Source organism: Aspergillus ochraceoroseus (assembly GCF_002846915.1).
Source record: "Aspergillus ochraceoroseus IBT 24754 chromosome Unknown P175scaffold_10, whole genome shotgun sequence".
In the NCBI taxonomy this organism is placed as follows: Eukaryota; Fungi; Ascomycota; class Eurotiomycetes; order Eurotiales; family Aspergillaceae; genus Aspergillus; species Aspergillus ochraceoroseus.
The window spans coordinates 254,354-271,443 of NW_024468485.1; the positions used below are offsets into that span (position 1 = coordinate 254,354).

Consider the following 17,090-nt stretch of genomic DNA (forward strand, 5'->3'; position numbering starts at 1 on the left):
ACAAATTAACGCTCTTGGAAACTAAGGAGTCACTTGAGCAGCAGCTCAGTTCTGAAATTGAGCGAGCTGCCTTGGAGGAAAATCGTCTTTCGGCTGAAATCGAACAGCTCCAGGACAAACTGCACACTACCTCCGGTGGCAGAGATCGAGAGCTCGCTTTGGCGAAGAGTAAACTCAGCCGCTTCGAAAGGCGCATCCACGAGCTGGAGGAGCTCCTCGAGCAACCGCCACCGGTTGATGCTGAGCAGCCAGGTGCTGCAGCGGACCTGTCAGCCCTTCGTCATAATTTGGACGAGGTTCGAAAACGAGAGAAGGCGCTCCTTCAGCGTGAAGCTGACCAGAAGTCCTCTATCCGTACTTACAAGTCTCGGGTCGTCGAGCTCGAAAGAGAGCTACATGACGCCCTGATCAAGAAGTACGAGATCCAATCGCCTTCGTCATCCCCGTCCAATAAGTTCCATGAAGAGGTCCGTAATCTACGAAAGCAGTTGTCTGACGCGCACCGATCTCTGAGGGAATTGAAATCGAAGAACCATGGCCTTGAACGAGCAGCCATGCGCGAAGAAGACCAGCGCGATCTCCACGAATTGCTCAAGCAATCTACCCTCGAAGCCGAGACTTTGGCACTCCAGGTATCTGAAAGAGAAGCTCAACTCAGCTCAACTCAAGCCCAAATGCGGAGGATCCGCGACGAGCGTGCATCCTGTGCGCGCAAGGCCGAGTCAGCGGCCAAGGAGCTCGAGCTGCTTCACGATCGCTACAAACAAGCCATGGAGAAGGCAGGTGCTAAGGGAGGGGATCTCAAGACCAGGCACGAGAAGGAGATTTTGGGGCTGGGCAAGGAAATTCTCTGGCTTCGTGCTCGCCTGAAGCGCGAAGAAAAATTCCGTCGCGATCTCGCCTGGAGCAAGGGTCTGATGGAACTTGGGGAGCGTGTTCGGGTTGCCTGGTTCGTCTATCCCATCGTTGAATCTCACTCGGAACTAACTAATCTTTCTTTCTTTCTTTTACAGTAACGAAGCGGACCTCAGAATGATTTCAGAGATGGGAGTCAAACCCCGTGACCGTAGCCAAATCCGCAGTCCTCACGCAAAGCTCAAGACTGCCGTTTCCATGGTCAAGGCTATTGTCCGCATGCAAAGAATGGGACGCGAGTGGAAGAAAGCCAAAAAGATCGGCGAGGGCTTGAAACGAGCAAAACACGAAGTGATCAAGCGGAGAGAGACTTCAGCCAAGTAAGTACATGCATGGGACATGGGAGATGCAGTGGGTGTTTCCTATAACGATGGCTCTATTTTCTTCTCTTTGTCTCTGTCTCTGTCTTTTTCTCTTTTTTTTTATTCATTTTTTTTTTGTTTCATGTGTCAGCCTACAATTCCCTGTTTATATTTCCTACATTATGATTCCCCCCCCCCCCCTCTTTTCGCCAGCGACGCCTGTATTAGATTATCCTGCTTGGCTTGGTTTTGCTGTTATTCTTGTTCCCTTGAGGGCGTCTGGGATTGCATGATTTGTGCCCTTGTACGGGTAGCACGAATACAATACGTAAGGAAGGAAGGAAGGAAGGAAGGAAGTTTTGTTTTTTTTTTTTTGTTTTTTATATTCAAGTTGGATGATGTGCATATTTTACAATGAGAGATGTCAATTTGCCTTTCCCCCCCCTCTCCTCCCGTCTCTTCTCTTGTCTTCTATAGTCTTCTATAGTCAAGAGTTTTAGTTTCTGATGATGACAGGCCTGTCGCTGGGCTCTATTCTATACCTTTATTCTCTCATTGTGCTATATGAAACAGGGCTAGCTACATGATATGACATATTGTTAGTTTATATATATACCCAGAATAGAGGAATAACAACAAATACGCGTATCGTCGAGGTACGTTGCCCATTGTATTGTCTTTATTTTTTTTTAAAAAAAAAATTGATTGATGGGGGTTTTTTTTTTGCTCTTGGGAGTAGAACTAAATCCGGCCTCGAATCAACTCATGGTTATATCTCTTGGAGAAGATACAATGGGGGTTGATGAAGGCTTTGAAAAAAAGGCCAAAGAAAGAAAGAAAAGAAAAGAAAAGAATACAAATTCAACGCCTCGCCTGGCCTAGCCTTGCCCGACAACGATAACGCTTCTAACACCAGATATGTAAGGCAAAATAGCACAAAACCAGATACAACGATGATATGCGAAAGAACATGGAGCGATGAGACGAGTAGACAAAAGGGTGGGTGCAAAGGATATGTGATGGGGTGTATAGGGGAGGAAATGTCGTTTCTTTCGTGGAGTATAATAAGAGCAAAAAGGGGGAGGGAAAAGATTCGAGCGGAAAAGCAGACATAGCCAACAAATAGGGTAGGTGAACGTAGACGTAAAACATAATTTATGAAGACACACAAGTCTATCAGATTCATTACCAGAGAGATGATGAACAAAAAATGATCAGCTGAGTCCTCATAGAGGAGATATGTGTGTGTGTGTGTGTGTGTGTGTGTGTGGATTAAGCCCCCTCGCTGCCAAACTCCTGGGTCCATTCCGAGTTTCGTTTCAGATCTTCTTGGCTGACAGTTGGTCGGGAGTTGCGGACGGCTTTGACAAAGTCTTTGAGGATAAGAGGCGGCTCTAGGAGCTGTTCTGCTTCGACGTCCTCCCACCTCATTTCGACTGCGCCGCTGTCACCGGGTGAGCATGGGGTTAATTTCTCTGCACCTTCGTGCATCACCTGCAGCCTGAGTTAGCAATTGATGGGACAAATGTCCATCTGGGGAGTGGCATTGCATTTACCTTCTTATAGTGGGTTGCTGTCTGAATCTTACGGATAGGTTGCATCAGGGCATCCTGGACGGCAATACTGATATCGCTGCCGGAGTAGCCTTCGCTCATCTCTGCCAGGGTTCGGTAGTCCGCCTGTGTCATCTGACATGGGGTCTGCCCGACGGCGAGCATGAACATCTTCATGCGCGCATTCATGTCAGGAAGGCTGATGTGAACTCTCCGTTGGAATCTGCGGCGAATGGCAGCATCGAGCTGCCAGGGGATATTGGTGGCTCCAAGAATCAAGACGCCTCTCGAATCTTTACCCACTCCGTCCATCTGGACCAGAAGTTCGGTCTTAATACGGCGGGAAGCCTCGGATTCTCCCTCACCGCGAGGTCCACAAAGAGCGTCAACCTCATCGATAAAGATAATAGCCGGCTTGTTTTCTCGAGCCATGTTGAAAAGTTGCTTCACCAGCCTGCAATGAGAGGATTAGAAAAGTTCGCGAACCAGGCACACCCCATTAAAGATAACCAGCCATACCTTTCACTCTCACCCATCCATTTCGACACCAGGTCACTACTGCTAACACTGAAGAATGTGCTGTTGGCTTCTGTCGCAACGGCCTTGGCGAGATGCGACTTTCCAGTGCCGGGAGGACCATAGAGCAAAATGCCCTTCCATGGTTGCCGTTTTCCTGTAAACAGATGTGGAAATTTGATCGGAAGAATGACAGCCTCCTTCAGAGCCTCCTTCGCACTCTCCAAACCCGCAACATCCTCCCATTTCACGTTTGGCTTGTCGGAGAGAATAGCACCGGCAAGGGCAGAGCGCAACTTCTTGGAATCTGCATCTTCATCATCATCGTCTTTCCTAAACATCCACCAACCCCGCAAAAAGGAAAGGTCAGCAAAAACCCAAAACAAACAACCAAACCAACAGGTGTCACTCTCCAAGTAACAGGATGAACAAGACCACATACCCACTACCCTTCCCACTCCCATGCGCCACTTTCCCTCCATTAGCGCCTATCGCGCTGGGCTTCTTTCGATTATCTGCTTGGGCTAAGTGATTCTTGAGTTTCTCCGCGCGATCCATATACTCGCCCGTCTTGGCACGAATCATCTCCTTTGACTTGGGATTCTTCTCCCATTTTAGGGCCAGCATAAATAGCTCCAGTGCGGAGTAATAGAGCTGATAGGCCTTCTCGTATTCGCCTTCATTATCGCTCTCGATAGCCTTTTTGACCGTGTCAATCGCCCGTCCAAGGAAATCGGTATTGCTCATTCTGGCTGACGGGGAGGAGGAAACGAGGGTCGTTGATATGGTTGGATATCCTAATGTTGCCTGGTTGGCTAGGAAGATGGGAACGAGACAAAACGAGGGAACTTTGAAGTGGAAGTCCGCAAAGAATAAGGAACTAAAAGCGAAAGCACCGGTAGACAAATAGATAGATAGATAGACAGCCAAGGGAAGAGGAAGAATGCAATAGCAAAAATGTTGTTGTACTTCTTTCTTGGAGAGAGAACTCCAGTCGCTGGGAAAGGCGGCGTTGGTTTACCGGCTGCTTTTCTGCCGCCTCTACATATATGTATTCTGTCGCTTTCCCCTCTCTCGTTACAGTGTACTACTTACTTCCTTACTCTCTGACGACCATTATTCTTTTTCTTCTTGTTCCCGATATATCATGGCTGATCCACAGAAGCAGCTCCAAGCTCTTTCGGATGAATTCCAAGCTCTCCAGACCGGTATGTTTGTTATTGCGCCCGCACAAGAGGAGAGAACTTCTCGTTCCCAACCCCTCCTCATTATTCGTCCTTCCGAGACTAATAGTCAATCCTCAATTACAGAACTAGACGGTCTGGTCGAAGCGCGCCAGAAGCTGGAATCACAACAGCAGGAGAACAAGAGCGTCCAAAAAGAGTTCACCTCGTTAGACGATGACGCAAATATCTACAAGCTGGTCGGGCCTGTGCTGCTGAAGCAGGATAAGAGCGAGGCTATGATGTCCGTCAATGGACGTCTAGAGTTTATTGAGAAGGAAGTGTATGTTTTTATGGCTAGATCGGGGGGGGGGGGGGCGCAGGGTGGTGTGGTTCCTGCGCCAGGAGTGGCTTCGCTAACTGAGATGTTTAGCCAACGGATTGAAGGCCAGATCCAGGAGAACCAGGACAAGAGTGACAAGAAACGGACGGAGGTATGTTTTTTCTTGGTGACTCAACGCTCTCTATTTTGGATTGAATTCTTATTGTTTGTTTTAGATTGTGCAATTCCAGAGCCAGGTTCAACAGGCGGCTGCGGCATCTGCTTGAACTCAGCTGGAAGTTGAACTGGAGTGATTTTTTTTTTTCGATAAGACACTTGGCTTCGTGCGATATATCACGCCCAAGTTGATCTCGAGCAAAAGGCTAGAATGAAGGAAATACACGCCGTGAAATCCGTGGGGAAGAATGAGAGTTTCCGCCCCGACTCCTGACGAATATACGGAATACGGAATTCCCCAAGGTGGAACATAAAACGAATGCAATGGGTCGGTAGGAATTTATGAGGATAGTTACCCTTTTTTGGCTGAAAGAATGGGGGTCTCAACTTCTGAATCTCATAGGTGGTGCTGGAATAGGGGATGAATGGCAAAGGACAAGCACATATACCCACTTGATAAATCTGAGATGCAAGCTTTTATGAAATGTATTAATTCACGCTTCACAAAAAGAGAAAGAAAGAAAGAAAGAAAGAAAGAAACTTGAATCAATATAAACATTATATAATAATGTATCGGCTTTATTTTCTTTTCCGCTATAATCAACCTTGTATGACAAGCAAAACTCCATTACTATTCATTTCCTCATAAACAAGTGTTGTATCTAGTGAACACATAAAAAAAATAGATATCGCTATATATGTACTATAAATCTAGGCCTTGACCAGCAGGTTCTCTCCAGTCATCTCCTCGGGTTGCTCAATACCCATAGCAGCGAGCACAGTGGGTGCCACATCTCCCAGCACTCCACCCTCCTTCTTCAGGCTCCAACCCGCCGGAGCGTTGGCCATAACGAAAGGAACCTTGTTGGTGGTGTGAGAGGTCTTGGGGGTGCCCTCCTTGGTGAGCATCTCCTCGGCGTTTCTTATCAAGATGCGTTAGCGACCGGAGGTTCAGTTGACACCGAAGAAGAAATGGAAATCACCAAACTTACCCATGATCAGCGGTAATAAACAACACATAGCCGTGCTTCTTGCAGGCCTCGTAGATAACACCGATGGCCTTGTCAGTGGCAGTAACACCCTGGATGGCGGCTTCATAGACACCAGTGTGGCCAACCATGTCAGGAGGAGCAAAGTTGTTCATGACGAACTCGAATTTGCCCTCAGCAATACGCTCCTCCATCTTCTTACCGACACCCTCCGCGCTCATCTTGGGGTCAAGGTCGTAGGTAGCGACCCTAGGGGAGGGAATCATATCGCGGACCTCGCCGGGGAACTGCTTCTCAACACCACCGTTGAAGAAGAAAGTAACATGAGCGTACTTCTCGGTTTCAGCAACGTGGCACTGCTGCACATCCTTCTTGCCGAGCCACTCAGCCAACACGTTGCCCATGCGCTGGGGAGGGAAGGCGACAGGGAAGGTATAGTCGGTCTTGTACTGAGTCATGGTAGTAATGTGAATGTTCTTGGGGTAAGGGAACTCGGGCTTGGGGGAGCGGTCGCAGTCACCCAAGAGCTGGGTGATCTCGCGGACTCGGTCAGAACGGTAGTTGAAGAAGAAGAGGGTATCGTCATCTAGAAGTGGTCAGCGATTGGGATTGCCCTGATTTTCAAGGGAAAGCAAGAGAGACATACCCTGCACACGCCTTTCCTTGCCTCCGACGATGATGGGCTTCAGGAACTCATCCGTCTCGCCGTTTCCGTAGCGTTCCTCGATGGTCTTGACTGGATCAGAGCTCTCTTCACCTTCTCCGGAAACAATACCCTTCATGGCGATTTCGACACGGTCCCAGCGCTTGTCACGATCCATGGCGTAGTAGCGTCCGACAACGGTGGCAATCTCACCAATGCCGATTTCCTTGGTGGCATCCAGCAGTTGCTGCATGTACTTATTGGAGCTCTTGGGATCGGTGTCACGTCCATCACCAAAGAAGTGGATGTAGACCTGGGGGATCTCCATCTCCTTAGCGACCTTCAGCAGTCCGATGAGGTGAGTGATGTTGGAGTGGACACCACCATCAGAGATGAGACCCAGCAGGTGAAGACGGCCATTTCCATCCTTAGCACGCTTGAAGGATGCAACCACGTTATCGATTTTGTTCAACTCTCCCTTCTTCAGGGTCTGGTCAATGCGGACACTGTCCTGCCATACGACACGACCGGCTCCAATGTTCAAGTGGCCGACCTCACTATTTCCCATGAGATCCTCAGGCAATCCGACGGCGAGCGACGAGGCCTCTAGCTGGGTGTAACCTTGGGCAGTCTTAGAATCGGCCTCAGCGAAACCAGACATGTAGGGAGTCTCAGCGGCTGCGATCGCATCGCCCTTCTTGGGGGAGTTGGGCCCAGCAATACCCCAACCATCGATGACGACTGGATTGTCTTGTTAACGAGTTTCCGGAAAGAGGACTTCGAGAGGGGGACGGGGACGGGGGGGATAATCACATACTCAGAACGACTTTCTGATCAACCTTAGCCATGATTAAGAAGTACTTCTGGAGGTAAAACACCTATGATCGAGTCAATTGAGGGTGTTTATTTTTGCTCCCTCTGTTCGTGGTTGCGAGTAAAGAGGGACTGGAAGAGAGAGAAATAGAAAAAGAGGAAACTTACAGAAAGTAACTCGAATAAATGGAAGAAAGAGGGTCAAATTATGGAGCAGGATGAAACAAGAATCCCAAGAAAGGAAAGAGAAGAAGAAGAGAAAAGATGAAGCTATTTCGGTGAGCAACAATTCCACTGGATGTGAGGGGGAGGGGCACCAACTGGAACAAGACTCTCGGTGACGGTTTGGCTCTTCCCGACGTCACTCCATCCATTTTCATCTCCTTCCGGCTCTTCCCTAAACAATTACCCAGCCCTGTCGTACCAATAATATAATACTTAATATATATTTTTCGTCTCCCCCCCCCCCAGTCCCTCTATACCACGCCATGTCGTCCACCGCCGTCACTCCGTTGCCAAAATCGTCTGCGCCCGACACCCCTGTGTTCAAAGAAGCTCCCTCCACGCCCCAACCTGTCGCTTTCCCCCCCCCACAGACATTCGATATTATCCCGCCTTTGCATGGCCTGATACTTCGTCTGCTCTCAACGCCAACAAACGCTGCAGGTGTTGCCAATGGCACCACGACGGGAGATGACGGTTCTGGGGTAGCTCCCCCATCTTCAGGAGCTCCGGGTCAGGGCCAAAATCAGCAGCAACAGCCTTCATCAGCCATGGGAAACGACAGTCACAACAATGCGGGCTTGTTAGCAGCTGTCCCGTCTTCGGGATCTGGTGCTGCCTCCGCTGCCGCTGCCGCTGAGATCGCTGCGTTGGGCTCAAACCTCCCTCCGCCGTTGGACATTAAAAACCTCCCAACCGAGGTCAGCTCGATCAAGATTCGAATCCAGAAAGCCCACGCGGTGGTGGAGAACTTGCCCGATATCCACCGAACGGTCGCGGAGCAGGAAAGTGAAATCCATGAGCTGGAGGACAGAATCGGGAGGCTCAAAGCAGTCATTTCCGACTTTGGGAAAAGGGCGAATAACACCCGTAGCCAGAAAACGAACACATATGGCCCGTGAGAGCTAGACAAAGCTGGAGAATAAGAACGTCGTCGGAAACATAGCGCGCGCTAGCTACCTCTGTGCAGGGAGCAACAGCGATAAACGACTGTCATGCTGCTGGGGACACTGGGATTCTTGCGGTAGCTTCGGGGCTCCAACGAAAGCCGCTGGGGCACCTAACTAAACCGGCGTGGAATTGAGAACCACTCAAAATTGTACACTCGGAGCCGACACGTCCCTGGGCTGCATACCTGAATCTGCGTTGAATCATTGATGGCTAGAGTGACATAATTAGGAAAACTCCGGTCATGTCATGGAAACAATAACCGGATTCAGAAACGCAACCATAGCATAGGGTTTCGAAAGGCAGGACTACGGATTGATAGCTAGGGAAGAGAGAGTTCGTGAGAGTATTGAATCTTCTGACCCCTCCAAGCCACCGCGGTCCTCATTCTGAGAGTGGTGTCATCATCGCATTCAACGACCTACGGAGTAGTAGGTATCTGGGTATTTGAGAAGAGCCCGTCGAGGCATGACTATATTACCACCGGTGACAATGGATTTCTTTTCCCAAATTATTACTGGACCAGAAGCATTGATCTTAGTGCATTGTAGGTAGTATGAGAGTCCCTAGTAATTTGGCTTATTCTGTATACGGAGTACGGAGTAGAGCGCCCAGTAACCTGCAACGAACTCCCGAGACTCAAAACTCCGCTGGGACAGACTTTCTCCGAGAAAAGCACAAGACTAGTTAGTTAGTTATATGCCTCATCATTTATCTTCTTGCACTGTAACCTAAGTCTGGTTTAACATTGTTATGAATGGTATGAACTCACGCGATAATAGTACGGCGCCTACTGGGTTAAGATAAGTGAATAATACTGAAGGACAAGTCCAATTCTATTTTAGAGCAATAATACTACACTACTCGAGATAGTGATGGCCATTTAGCAACGGTCAGGAGAGGGATAGCCTCGCTGATATAGATAGAGGGGATGTCGCCTTTGATTGCTGGTATCACACGCTAAGTTCCCCGCTCATGTTAGCCATGCCCAGAGCAGGAATAATGTAATAATATTAAATGTGGAACTTACAACTTTGTCCCCCCGCCTCTGTGGCCTTGAATCCTTCAGTTCCCAGTATTCAAGCTCGACAGTCAGTGGTCCCACCCAATCGTTGCAATCCAATTTGCCTTTAACTGCCGTGTAAAGTTCGGCGTCGGATTCACTATCGTCGAAAGTACTCTGCTCTTCGGTTCCCGCTGGCCTTCCCGTTGTAGCTGACAGCCAATGGAGAATATCAGAGTGGTCATCCTTTCCCTTTTCGCTTCCGCACTCTTGCAGGAGCGAAGCGATGCGGTCCTTGGCATCATTATGGCTTTTGTTCTTTTCAAGGGACTTTCGGTCTTCCTGAATATTGACGATAATAACAAGTTGTAGGTCATCGTCACTTCTCAGCAGCCACTGTCTCATATCTGATAGAAGGTCTTCATAATTCTCGGAGAAACCTGCCTCGAATACAACACCAATAATTTCGTCATTAGATTCTGGGTCTGTAAAGGTAAAGGCGGCATCCGAAACCTTCTCCCATGCTGGCTTCTTTTTCCAAGACTCGATAAATTTGCGAGGAAGCTTCGTTTTGACGGGATATGCTTCGACCCAAAGGGTTAAGTCCGGAGGGAATCTTTCTTTCCACTTAGACAAACACGCTCTACACCTAGCAATCAAAAAAATCACGAACTTTATCAAGTCATAATTCCAGGTCTTCCTCATGAAGGCCGTTCATAAAGTTCGTGATTTTTTTGATTGCTAGGTGTAGAGCGTGTTTGTCTATGTCCGGCAAGCTATGAGATTCAATGCCCTTGTTAGTGCTCAAAGCAACCAGACGAGCTGAAGATGAGCTAGAAACTGAAGTAACTGTAGACATTTCCGGAGATGATGACATTGTGAAAGAGAGAAAGGAATCGGGGCAAGGAGAACGAGTAGAATAGAGGAAATGTGATGCCGGAGATAGAAAGAGCAGGCGAATATTTGAGAAGGAGCGTTCGGCGGCTTTTTGTTGACAACGGACGGCATCAAGGCATGAGTCATAATAATAAACGCGGAATCAACAGCATCCAATAGAAACCTGTGTGAAAAGCTTGAATGTACCTAGGTAAGGTCGAATAGTAAGGTACGTCATAATGACCGCGGAATCAACAACATTGGGGAGTAAGGTGCAAGATAAACGCAAAGGAAAGAAGCAGGAATAAATCGAATCTTCGTAACAGTAGTAAAACGAAACAAGGCCGTGACAGTGGTCCAACAGCTGAGTATTTCAAGTAGTTATGCACCACCAGCAATCTACCTGTCCTGTGTTGGTGTTGCTCGCCACTTCATCCCAAACTCCGTCGTTTCCGTGCGGTGCCATCCCATCTACAGTTGCCGCATTCCATGTCGATTCGGCGTAGTTGTCCTGCTCGAGGTCGTTGACGGGAGAAACAGAAGCCTCGGTGTTTTCGTATATGTAATGCAAGGAGGGGAAGGAAGGCTGGTGGGATCTAACTAACTAGTTATTGTAGAGTAAGAGATTATTAACCCCCCGAATGTAGGCCTAAAGGATAAACTCACCAGGAACCATAGGGCCAGCACCATCTTTTTTTCCCCTGCTGCCCATTTGACAAACTGGCACAGGATTCTTGACTGGAAAATCTCTCCAAAGGAATCTTGCCGTTCCATAATGTTTGTTGCGAGAGTGCCAGACCCGATTTTTATGGGAAGTACATTGATCATAACTTCCACCATGCGAGGGTGTGCAACGTTGCATCGGTGATCATCGTTTACCTAGGTACGAACCTGAGATCCCCAGGTGTATCGGCTTGAGAAACAGTCCATCTTCGCTAGGCGACCCTGCATGGAGTCGACCGTCTCAATTGAGGGAGGATTGAAGGAAGAGGCTCATTATCTCAACCAGCACATGAGTTCCTTTAGTGCTGATTTCTTGAAAATTAATATGCATAAAATTAGTTACTGGGCTATTGGCGCCCACCAACCAGGGATTACGTTCCCCGAGTAAATCATGGAAGGTATATAGACGTACGGAGTAGTTACTCCGTGAGTCCGTCCATAATAGTTATTTATATAGGAAAAACTGGCAGACCAACTCCGATATCGTTCCGGGACCAAGTTACGCCGCCCATATGAACTAAGGACCCAGATCTACCCCACCATCGAACTCTCCTAAATTTTTCCCTTTTACTCCCCTCCTCTTCCTCCTTCTTCTCTCTTCTCTTCTTCTCTTTCTTCCTCTCATCCATCTTTTTATTGATCTATCTATCCTCTTTTCCCTTTATCTCCATCCTAATCCATCCCATACCCCCCGTCACAATGGCTACCTACGCTCTGTCCCAGTCCCACCGGGCTGTAAGTTCTCCATCAGCTCTACTATTCTGCTCAGAACCACCGCTGACTCCTCAATGAAGCAAATGGAGGACCATCTGGTCTCTTCTGACCCTGAGGTCGCTAAGATCATGGTATGTTGCCACTCTCTCCCTTTTAAACAGCGTCTTTCATTTCATGCCTCAGTTGCTTGTCACATGCTGACTGGTTTGACTTTAATCAGGAAAATGAGATCCAACGTCAGCGTGAATCCGTTGTCCTGATTGCTTCCGAGAACTTCACTTCTCGTGCTGTCTTCGATGCCCTTGGTTCTCCCATGTGCAACAAGTACTCTGAGGGATACCCCGGTGCTCGTTACTATGGTGGAAACCAGCACATCGATGCCATTGAGCTTCTTTGCCAGTCTCGTGCCCTCAAGGCCTTCAACCTGGACCCTGCCAAGTGGGGTGTCAACGTCCAGTGCCTCAGTGGTAGCCCTGCCAACCTGCAGGTCTACCAGGCTCTGATGCGCCCTCACGATCGCCTCATGGGCCTTGATCTCCCCCACGGTGGCCATCTGAGCCACGGTTACCAGACCCCCGCCCGCAAGTGAGTCACTGCCCAAGATCAGGAGCAGTGATCCAATCACTAACATGAGCTTGCTTAGGATTTCCGCTGTCTCCACCTATTTCGAGACTTTCCCCTACCGTGTCAACCTGGAGACCGGAATCATCGACTACGACACTCTGGAGGCCAATGCTGAGCTCTACCGCCCCAAGTGCCTGGTCGCCGGTACCTCCGCCTACTGCCGTCTGATCGATTATGCCCGCATGCGCAAGATCGCTGACAAGGTTGGCGCCTACCTCATTGTGGATATGGCTCACATTTCCGGTCTGATCGCCGCCGGTGTCATCCCCTCCCCCTTCGAATACGCTGATGTCGTCACTACCACTACCCACAAGTCTCTCCGTGGTCCCCGTGGTGCCATGATCTTCTTCCGCAAGGGTGTCCGCAGCACTGACCCTAAGACTGGTAAGGACATCATGTATGACCTTGAGGGCCCCATCAATTTCTCCGTCTTCCCTGGCCACCAGGGTGGTCCCCACAACCACACTATCACTGCTCTTACTGTTGCCCTCAAGTACGCTGCTACTCCCGAGTTCAAGCAGTACCAGGAGCAGGTGATCAAGAACGCCAAGGCTCTGGAGAATGAGTTCAAGGTTCTGGGCCACAAGCTCGTCTCTGACGGCACTGACAGCCACATGGTCCTCCTGGATCTCCGCCCCAAGGCCCTGGATGGTGCTCGTGTTGAGGCTGTCCTGGAGCAGATCAACATTGCTTGCAACAAGAACTCCATCCCTGGAGACAAGTCCGCTCTCACCCCCTGCGGTATCCGTATCGGTGCTCCCGCCATGACTAGCCGTGGTATGGGCGAGGAAGACTTCAAGAAGATCGCTCACTACATTGATGACTCCATCAACATCTGCAAGAAGGTTCAGAGCGAGCTCCCCAAGGATGCCAACAAGCTCAAGGATTTCAAGGCCAAGGTCGCTTCTGAGACTGTTCCTGAGATCCTCAACCTCCGCAAGGAGATTGCTCAGTGGGCCAGCTCCTTCCCTCTCCCCGTTTAAATGGCTTAACCCATGGGGAATAAACGCTTCTTTGGATATGATACCAATTTCTCTTCTTTTTCTTCTTCCTCTTCTTTTGTCCTTTTTTTTTTTCCCTTTGTTTCCATTACTTTTGTACGAGTTCAACATCATTACGCATAAAAATAAGGATTGCTGGGAGTGCGTTATTAGGGGTTTATACGGGTCTGCTTTTTCAACCTCACGCGGGACACGGGAAATGGATATGCATGAGTATGTAAATAAATCATAGCACTGGGATGGCTTCTTCAACACCTTCTTCAACAGGAAAAGTTCGCCGTGATTCTAAGGCTTTGGCCTTATTGGGGCTTGATAATGCTAACTGGTTTTGATTCATATATGACAAACTAGAAATTAATGATTTAATGAATCTTTTCAATTTCTATTCTATAGCAAGTACACTCAACTGGCATGTAGGTGTTCATGTTATCTTTTGCCCTAATGCTATACCACTATTTGGGTCCAATACTGCTAGCACGCAATATATGTGCTTGCCACTTTCAGATACAGATATTTTAGTAATATTATGTTACTACGAGTTTCCTATACTAGTTAGATCGCGTTGGCTTATTTACAGTATTTAAACCGCCTACATTGCTAGATAGTTAAGAAGAATTAGACCTTTATTTGTCGTCATTCTCCCGCGGCTGCCATTTTTAGTGCGATTTGCCTGGCAAAGCGGGGGTCATGTCATCCTTCTACCCTGACCTGAGACTAGGCCTGGGGTTGGTCATGACGGTCATGACCATGACCGTCGAAATTTTGGTCATGACCGTCATGACGGTTTCCAGGTTGTCAGATCGTCATTTTGCCTGCCTGATCGGGTTAGCGTTTGCTGGCTAGTCCTAATTAGGAATAGTAGTATTTATAGTAGTTATATGTTAGTTATTGATTACCTAATCTTATTACTAAGACTTTAGAAGCTCGCCATTGGCTACTAACAGACCCACCCTAATCACGTGCGGTCAGGTCATGACCGTCTGAAAACACCCGGTCATGACCATGACTGACCATGACCGTAATTTTCTGTCATGACCACCAGGGCTACCTGAGACTGACCCGTTGCTATTTTGGGAACGGGATCTGAACGAAGATATCTCGATGCCCACAAGGGTTCGGTCGGACGATGCGTCTCGTTCTACGACAGGAAAGTTCAATCATGATGGGAATCAAAAAATGGCCTCTGAGCATTAGAAGCAGAGGCTCGCAGCTGAGAGCCGACTCAACAAGGATAGACACCTGATATCCCTTGGTCTCTCGGGTCTTGGATCGAGCAGATATCGAGCCGAAAGTCTCTCAGCACACGGCACTGTTCTGTGTCGCTTGGGAGAACGCAAGAGCGGTAGTTATATTAGATGAGGCTGCCTAAATCCCCACCAACGTCAAGCACAGGCCAATTCATAATCTCACCGACCTTTCTGGTTTCACGTTCACTACATGACTTGGACATGGCTTGGTACATATATCGCCTTACTCTCGTGCATGTCGTGGTGGCGTACCGTCCAGAGCGTAAACATAACAAAAAGAAATACAAAAAAAAAAAAAACCAAGCTTAGAGCTCCAGCCTCTGATCTACTATAGGAGCATCATCATCAAGGCCTCGAATCTCCCCATCTTCATCTTCCCAGGAGCGGAAGATCAAAGCCGCCACATTCTTCCCCATAAGCGCGCTGGTCTCCATTGTGGAGATGAACCCTTCGATTCCACCTGTGTACCAAATGTTTGGGGCCAGAATGGGTTCTTCGAATGTTACGCGGGGATAGAGGAAGGGGTACGGGTGCCAGATTTTTTCGTAACACCAGCTGATATCCTCGGTTGGAAGGTCACATATCGTAGTTAAGTTTTGGGTGTTTGTGTCATTGGGGTGCTCGAGGCCGAGGATATTTCTCAGGAATTCAGCGGTGGGTTGCTCTGGAGAAAAGATTTTGTAGACATAGTGTGTTTCTGGGGGTTGCTCTGTAGACTTAGAGGGGACCCTTACGGTGCGGAGGGTGCTGATACTCCAAAATCCAGATGGGCCAACGCCCTTCTCGTTGCTTCCGAGGTCGGTTCCGAGGGGAAGGGTTGTAAGGATAGTCTCGGGAGGGCGGTCGTTTGGATTTTTGAGGTTGAAGAATTTCGCAGATAGTTTATGAGGGGATGAAAATAGGGTTACATAGAGGGTATGGAAAGGAATGGGATCTGGGGTGTAGTCGAGGGGTGCGGTGATCTTGATCCCAGAGTATTGAAATGGGCCTGCAAGGACAACCTCATCGAAGATGAGTTTATGTTTCGAATCATTCGCCTCGAAGCCGACTGTTAGGGTGTTGTCTGAGTTCCGGTCGATCGACTGCACGGTATGGTTCAGTCGAATATCCACTGCAGCCGACTTGAGCATTCCATCGAAGATTTGCCAGTTTCCACCCTCGATGGCCATGGCCCCATCAGTAGCCATGCAGACCATTGATTCAAGACCGTGGATCAGGGCGAGATTCTGGCCATAATTGACCCGCGTGCTTGCCTGTATAATCTCCTGCGCAAACTGGGGCGATACGTTGTTGCTATCCAAAAAAGTAGCTCCTGGAGTCGAGGTAGCGTCCAGTAATCCCACCGCGGCAGCAGCGCCGGTCAGTGACTGGAATGGAAACAATGGTTCTTTATAGAGCTCTAGGAACTTCTTGACCGTGTTCTTCATCAGGGTTTGGGTTCGTACGGGGGCCAACCCATATCGCCAGATGAGTTTCGCGATATTCCACCAACTGCTGGAGTCCTCCATGACAAATACGAACTGCTCTCCATCCCAGACACCAAGAATATCCTCGGTTTCTCTAGGTCGCTCATCGCTGGCACTTTGAGCATTAAGCCCAAGCTCTTTTGACGCATTAACTAGTATGTGGTTGACATTGACAAATATGGACGCGCCCAACTCAACCGGGTTTGCTGGGTCGTCGAAAACATTAACTGTTGTGGACCGGCCTCCAACATAGGATGCCCTCTCGAATACGGTTATATTGATGGGAATTCCTGAGGATTCCGCATTTTTACGCAGAGAATACGCCGTAGAAGCACCCGCAGCCCCAGCACCTATGGAATGGGTTAATTCGAGGAGGGATATGTATATCTATGATGTTCTTTGGACGACCTTACCAATGATGGCGACCTGCTTGGGTGTGACAGCGGAGCCAAGGGGTGATTGTACATTGAGATTGCGGAGGGGAACAAAACACAGTACTGTAGTAGAATAGAGGAACAATATATATAAACAGCACTCTAAAGCGCTACTTCTCCAGAGAGAAGGCATTGTGAGGAGAATGGACGGAGCTGGATGATGGAAAAACGGACCAGATGCTAAGAACGAACCCCGATCTTCAAACCTCTCCCAAGTTTGCAATTCAATAAAATAGATTCACCCGGTGTCTCATAGCTCAAGAATAAAATAGAGAAGCCCGGAATGAGAGAGAGAGTGATGATAACAGCAGCGATGATGAGGTTGAGGTTGTCAAGGGAGTGACGATGTATTGTTACAAAACACAGCGATACAACGCTAGTCTCTAAGGGGAATAGTACAGCACCCCTCCATATCACTTATCAATCTTTTCTTAATTTT

At 48.5% G+C, this 17,090-nt stretch overlaps 10 protein-coding genes across 10 annotated transcripts; 5 read left to right on the top strand and 5 right to left on the bottom strand.

Moving 5' to 3' along the window:
- The first annotated feature begins 1,135 nt into the window (after positions 1-1,135).
- P175DRAFT_089843 (uncharacterized protein) lies at positions 1,136-1,853 on the top strand. The gene has a single exon (XM_040901125.1). It carries the CDS (start codon positions 1,255-1,257, stop codon positions 1,633-1,635), a length of 381 nt encoding a protein of 126 aa, XP_040748846.1. The 5' UTR covers positions 1,136-1,254; the 3' UTR covers positions 1,636-1,853.
- A 636-nt stretch (positions 1,854-2,489) lies between these two features.
- P175DRAFT_0496174 (AAA family ATPase VPS4) lies at positions 2,490-4,033 on the bottom strand (the record flags this gene model as incomplete). The annotated part of the gene is made up of 4 exons (XM_040896113.1): positions 2,490-2,711; positions 2,774-3,224; positions 3,290-3,619; positions 3,729-4,033. The coding sequence occupies 4 exons, from the start codon at positions 4,031-4,033 to the stop codon at positions 2,490-2,492; spliced, it is 1,308 nt and encodes a 435-aa protein (XP_040748847.1).
- A 382-nt stretch (positions 4,034-4,415) lies between these two features.
- On the top strand, positions 4,416-5,082 carry P175DRAFT_0504748 (tubulin-binding prefolding complex subunit YKE2). Its single transcript, XM_040897943.1, has 4 exons — positions 4,416-4,494; positions 4,597-4,792; positions 4,883-4,943; positions 5,008-5,082. Exons 1-4 carry the CDS (start codon positions 4,434-4,436, stop codon positions 5,056-5,058), a joined length of 369 nt encoding a protein of 122 aa, XP_040748848.1. The 5' UTR covers positions 4,416-4,433; the 3' UTR covers positions 5,059-5,082.
- A 555-nt stretch (positions 5,083-5,637) lies between these two features.
- On the bottom strand, positions 5,638-7,628 carry P175DRAFT_0504749 (2,3-bisphosphoglycerate-independent phosphoglycerate mutase). Its single transcript, XM_040897944.1, has 4 exons — positions 7,398-7,628; positions 6,584-7,321; positions 5,941-6,523; positions 5,638-5,870 (listed from the first exon to the last, which is right to left on the bottom strand). The coding sequence occupies exons 1-4, from the start codon at positions 7,426-7,428 to the stop codon at positions 5,660-5,662; spliced, it is 1,563 nt and encodes a 520-aa protein (XP_040748849.1). The 5' UTR covers positions 7,429-7,628; the 3' UTR covers positions 5,638-5,659.
- A 236-nt stretch (positions 7,629-7,864) lies between these two features.
- Positions 7,865-8,517, top strand: P175DRAFT_0486971 (RNA polymerase II mediator complex middle subunit MED9; the record flags this gene model as incomplete). The annotated part of the gene is made up of 2 exons (XM_040895652.1): positions 7,865-8,128; positions 8,207-8,517. Exons 1-2 carry the CDS (start codon positions 7,882-7,884, stop codon positions 8,515-8,517), a joined length of 558 nt encoding a protein of 185 aa, XP_040748850.1. The 5' UTR covers positions 7,865-7,881.
- A 901-nt stretch (positions 8,518-9,418) lies between these two features.
- Positions 9,419-10,271, bottom strand: P175DRAFT_0535790 (uncharacterized protein; the record flags this gene model as incomplete). Its single annotated transcript, XM_040900259.1, has 3 exons — positions 9,419-9,523; positions 9,594-10,182; positions 10,240-10,271. The coding sequence occupies 3 exons, from the start codon at positions 10,269-10,271 to the stop codon at positions 9,419-9,421; spliced, it is 726 nt and encodes a 241-aa protein (XP_040748851.1).
- A 157-nt stretch (positions 10,272-10,428) lies between these two features.
- On the bottom strand, positions 10,429-11,208 carry P175DRAFT_0504752 (uncharacterized protein). The gene is made up of 2 exons (XM_040897945.1): positions 11,109-11,208; positions 10,429-11,046 (listed from the first exon to the last, which is right to left on the bottom strand). The coding sequence occupies exons 1-2, from the start codon at positions 11,130-11,132 to the stop codon at positions 10,816-10,818; spliced, it is 255 nt and encodes an 84-aa protein (XP_040748852.1). The 5' UTR covers positions 11,133-11,208; the 3' UTR covers positions 10,429-10,815.
- Positions 11,209-11,739: 531 nt separating this feature from the next.
- Positions 11,740-13,871, top strand: P175DRAFT_0466455 (glycine hydroxymethyltransferase SHM2). Its single transcript, XM_040894911.1, has 4 exons — positions 11,740-11,900; positions 11,960-12,010; positions 12,100-12,464; positions 12,523-13,871. Exons 1-4 carry the CDS (start codon positions 11,865-11,867, stop codon positions 13,484-13,486), a joined length of 1,416 nt encoding a protein of 471 aa, XP_040748853.1. The 5' UTR covers positions 11,740-11,864; the 3' UTR covers positions 13,487-13,871.
- A 264-nt stretch (positions 13,872-14,135) lies between these two features.
- P175DRAFT_0560689 (uncharacterized protein) lies at positions 14,136-14,698 on the top strand (the record flags this gene model as incomplete). The annotated part of the gene is made up of 2 exons (XM_040900998.1): positions 14,136-14,306; positions 14,547-14,698. Exons 1-2 carry the CDS (start codon positions 14,192-14,194, stop codon positions 14,696-14,698), a joined length of 267 nt encoding a protein of 88 aa, XP_040748854.1. The 5' UTR covers positions 14,136-14,191.
- On the bottom strand, positions 14,656-16,784 carry P175DRAFT_0526502 (putative prenylcysteine lyase; the record flags this gene model as incomplete). Its single annotated transcript, XM_040899473.1, has 3 exons — positions 14,656-16,567; positions 16,631-16,714; positions 16,766-16,784. The coding sequence occupies 3 exons, from the start codon at positions 16,782-16,784 to the stop codon at positions 15,057-15,059; spliced, it is 1,614 nt and encodes a 537-aa protein (XP_040748855.1). The 3' UTR covers positions 14,656-15,056.
- Between the last annotated feature and the right edge of the window lie 306 nt (positions 16,785-17,090).